Source organism: Vipera ursinii, assembly GCF_947247035.1.
Source record: "Vipera ursinii genome assembly, chromosome: 10".
NCBI lineage: Eukaryota > Metazoa > Chordata > Lepidosauria > Squamata > Viperidae > Vipera > Vipera ursinii.
The window spans coordinates 5,580,411-5,585,187 of NC_139520.1; the positions used below are offsets into that span (position 1 = coordinate 5,580,411).

Below are 4,777 nucleotides of genomic sequence, written 5' to 3' on the forward strand. Positions count from 1 at the left end.
CCGCGGGGCCCGGCTCGAAACCATCGGGCGCGGGCGCCACCTGCTGAGCCCCGGACTCACCTGCGCGCAGGTGAGGCCGGAGGGGGCGTGGCCCAGCCGGCGTCGTCCCCGCCCACCTGTCCGAGCTCGCCGCCCTCACCTGAGCCGCGCACGTCCAGGTGTCCCGGCTCGGCTCGGCTCTGCCCTGCTGGCGGCGGCTTTGGCGGCGGCGGCTTCCGGGCTCGGGCGACTCCGAGGGCGCGGTCGCGGGCTCCGAGGCAGGGCGGCGGCGGGTCGGCCGGAGGGCAGCATGGCTTCGGGCTCTTACAACGTCAGCCGGCCGCCGCCGCCGTCGCAGAACCGGCCGGACAACACGGCCTTCACCCAGCAGCGCCTGCCGGCCTGGCAGCCCGCTGCTGTCGGCCGGCACGGTGCTGCCGCTCTTCTTCGGGCTGGGCCTGGCTTTCCTGGCCGTCGGCTGGGCCTTCACTTCAGCTCGGAGGGCATCCAGGAGCTGGAGCTGGACTACACCGGCGCGCCGGGCACCAATTGCTCCACCTGCGCCAGCCTGACCAACAGCAGCAACCCGCGCCGGCTGTCCTCCTGCCAGTGCTGGCTGCGATTCCAGCTGCCCGCCGCCTTCCCGCTGCCCGTCTGCCTCTACTACCAGCTCTCCAACTACTTCCAGAACAACCGGCGCTACAGCATCTCCCGGGACGACGAGCAGCTCAGCGGGGTGGCCTGGGCGCTGCGCCACCCCCTTCCAGGAGTGCAAGCCCTACCAGTACAACAGCCAGGGGGTGCCCATCGCGCCCTGCGGGTCGGTGGCCAACAGCCTCTTCAACGACACCTTTGAGCTCTACTACCAGCTGAAGAACGGCTCTCTGGCTAACGTGACCTTGGATAAGCGGGGTATCTCCTGGTGGACCGACACCAACGTCAAGTTCCAAAACCCGGAGCCGGTCAACAACAGCTTGTGCCTGGCCTTCAGCGGCACGGCTAAGCCTCCCTTCTGGTCCCGGCAGGTCTGCAAGCTGGACCCCTACGACGTCAACAACACGGGCTTTGTCAACGAGGAGTTCATTGTCTGGATGCGCACGGCTGCCCTGCCCACTTTCCGAAAGCTTTACGCCCGCATCCGCCACGACAACTTCTCGATGGCACTGCCCCCCGGGCACGTACTACCTGAACATCAGCTACAATTACCCCGTGCTGGGTTTCCACGGTACCAAGAAGGTCATCTTGAGCACCCTCTCTTGGATGGGGGGTAAGAATCCCTTCCTGGGCATTACCTACCTGGTCTTGGGCTCTGCCTGTATCCTGGGTGGCCTCCTCATGACGGTGGTCCATTTCAAATACCGGCACCTGAATGAGGATGGAGATGATTAGAGAGACCAAGCCTGACTTCTCCTTCCCGGGACATCCCATCATTCCTCAGGTGACATGACGAAGGGCTGGGGAATTCTGGGAGATGCTGGCGAAGGGCATCCAGCAAGCTGGAAGCTGACACCTGGAGAGCATCAGGCTTCAAAAAGCTGTGAATAATTGGACTGTAGCAGGAAGTGAGGTCGATGCTTCTCAACCCATGAAGAATAAATTCAGTCTGTTGTGTAGCTTTTCTTGAAAATAATCTTCAGATCCGTAATTTTTCAAGCCGGTGAAGTTGATTTCTTGTGAAACGGCACAGGGAAATTGAGTGCCATCATTTGAAATCATTAGAAATTTGATATGAAGGGTGTGGTTAGCAGAACATGATTGGGAAACGGTGCTGATTTCCTTATGAAGGGACTTCCTCCAAGCAAACTGATGATTAAATATGAATGTTGGAAACTTAACGATTTAATTCGGATCTTAGGTTTGGCCTATTCTTAAATGCTGGGGAGATAGCCCAGCATTTGTTGTTTGCACAATATTTACTCATTGATAACTGTGTTGCTGATCCCTTAGGATGGTATTGACACGTTTGGGATAAATTCAGTTGGTTAATTAACAGTTAGTGTATTATGTAGATATAGCCAATGAAAAGCGTATACAGGTAGTTCTCGACTGACGAACATAAACTGCTAAGCTTGTAAGCCGCCCTGAGTCTTCGGAGAAGGGCAGGATATAAATGGAATTAAAATAAATAAATAAATAATTGAGCCCAAGATTTCTGTTGCTGAGACCATTGTTAAAGAGTATTTTGCCTGATTTTACGACCTTTCTTGACACAATTGTTTAGTGAATCACTGCAATTGTTACGTTAGCAACACGGGTGTTAAGTGAATCTGACCTCCCCATTGACTTTGCTTGTCTGAAGGTTGCAAAAGGGGATAACATGACCCTGGGACACAGCGACCGTCATAAATATGAGCCAGTTGCCAAGTGTCTGAATTTTGATACATGACCATGGAGAGATTGCAATGGTCGTAAGTGTGAAAAATGGTCATAAGTCATATTTTTCAGTGCCGCTGTAACTTTGAATGGTCACTAAACAAACCGTTGCAAGTCAAGGACTGTCATAAAGACATTTGTACTTAGCTTTAGGCTTGTTAGCCAGCTGTTGCTGAGAGAGTTCACGGAATAATTGACTTCTTATCGCTTGGAGTTTCAGAGAGTCATTTATTTTATAACAGCCCTTTATGAGTCTGCTGGCAGGTTAACGATTTTGTGACCTTGTTTGCGTTGCAAAACCTGTCAGTCATATAATCCTGAAAGGCTCCATGTGCAATGAGCAAAGTATTTTTTGCATTGCAGGTGGACTTTTTTTGACAAATGCAAATTTTTTGAGGGCACCACAGGATTTTTCATGCCTGTGGTGGCAAATTACAGGCAAATGATACCCAACAAAGGGTCCTGTTGAATTGACATATGCAGTTAGCAGAACAGAGTAACAGAGTTGGAAGGGAACTTGAAGGTCTTCTAGTCCACCCCCCCTCCCCATACACACACACACACACACACACACACACACATGAGCAGGAGATCCTATACCATTACAGACAAATGGTTGTCCAAACTCTTCTTAAAAACTTCCAGTGTTGGAGCTTTCACTGCTTCTTGAGGCAAGTAGTTCCACTGGTTAATTGTTCTCACTGTTGGGAAGTTTCTCCTTAATTCCGGGTTGCTTTTCTTCTTGGATATTTTCCATCCGTTGCTTCTTGTCCTGCTTTCATGTGCTTTGGAGAATAGCTTACCCCCTCTTCTCTCTGGCAGCCCCTCAAATATTGTAAGACAGCTATCATGTCACCCCTAATCTTTCTCTTCGCTAGACTAGACAGGCCCAGTTCCTGCAACTGTTTTGGAAGCTTGTGAATCTGATGCGTAGGTTTTAGAAAAGTTCCTAGTGGATTTGGACTTCAAAAGAAGCTTTGATATTCTTGATTGGAGTGGAATTGCTGGTAACTAAAGGCCAGCAGCCCTTGCTGTGAACCATCGGGCAGATCTCTTTAACTGTGTTTGCTTTAGCCCTTACAAAATGAGTTAATCTTGCAAGTCCTTCTGGTTAGTGTCAACACACCTTCCTTCTTTGCAAGCAATTTTCTGCCCTCCAACATTCCCCACCTCATTTACTTATCCTCCCCTCCACACGCACATACACACCCTCTTGCATTTGCAATGTTGTAGTTCAGGGGGGTCTTCAAACTTGGCCCTTTTATGACTTGTGGACTTCAACTCCCAGAATTCCTCAGCTAGCCTAGCTGAGGAATTCTGGGAGGTGAAGTCCACAAGTCATAAAAGGGCCAAGTTTGAAGACCCTTGTAGTTTTTGCAGTTTTTATTTCATTTATATGTTGACATTTGAGCTTCAGAGGAAAGTTCCTTTCCCCTCTGCTTTAGAAGTCCTTGAACCATGGAAGATATTTTTTAAGATTATAGACCAGGGGTCTTCAAACGTGGCCCTTTTATGACTTGTGGACTTCAACTCCCAGAATTCCTCAGCCAGCGTGCCTAGCTGAGGAATTCTGGGAGTTGGAGTCCACAAGTTATAAAAAGGCCAAGTTTGAAGACCCCTGTTATAGACTATTCAGTCACTGTGTAGTTAAATCTCATTGTTATCGGGGAGAATTTTTAGATTTTCATAAGAAATCAAATTCCTTCTTAAGCTTATGGAATCTCTGTGAAATGGTGTTGCTTTCTTTAACAATCATACAGTGCCCTAAAAATACTCGATATTCCTATGTCATTTGGGATCCCTATTTATGCCTATGATACTTGATAATTAATATACCAGAATGGGTAATCTGGTGGAATATTTTATATTTCAAAAGTGATTCTCAGGTGTTTTATCCCTTTAATAATCCAACTCATTTTTTAAGGTAGAGTTATTGGAAGTGTGGAGTGTGCATTTTGGTGAGAAGTAACATGTCACGTTTCCTCTTTTCTGACTTGAAGAGTTTTCCAAAGTTTACCTTTCTATATTTTAATCAAATAAATGACATTACAGCAATGAAGTTGCATCTTGTTTTTATTGGCTGCTGAAGGAAGCCTGAGATAATGTGACAATTTATGGTGTGGATTTGACCCTGTGGATTACAGGTCATTCTCCACTTACCACCACAATTGAACCCAACATTTCTGTTTTCTAAGTGAGACAGTTGTTAGGTGAACTTTGTTCCAGCTTACGACCGTTGTGATTAAATGAACCACTGCAGTTGTTAAATTAGTAACATGGTGGTGAGGTGAATCTGGCTTCCCCATTGACTTTGCTTGTCAAAAGGTCACAAAAGGGGGTCACGTGACCCCGGGACACCATCATAAATTTGAGTCAGTTGCCAAGCAACTGAAGTCTGATCACGTGACCAGTTGCAGTGATGCTG

The 4,777-nt window shown here is 48.3% G+C and overlaps 1 protein-coding gene across 1 annotated transcript; it reads left to right on the forward strand.

Moving 5' to 3' along the window:
- The first annotated feature begins 207 nt into the window (after positions 1-207).
- Positions 208-4,400, forward strand: TMEM30B (transmembrane protein 30B). Its single transcript, XM_083370590.1, is given in 5 exon segments — positions 208-388; positions 390-456; positions 459-742; positions 744-1,145; positions 1,147-4,400. Coding segments are annotated over 5 exon segments (1,074 nt in total). The 5' UTR covers positions 208-289; the 3' UTR covers positions 1,369-4,400.
- The last annotated feature ends 377 nt before the right edge of the window (positions 4,401-4,777 follow it).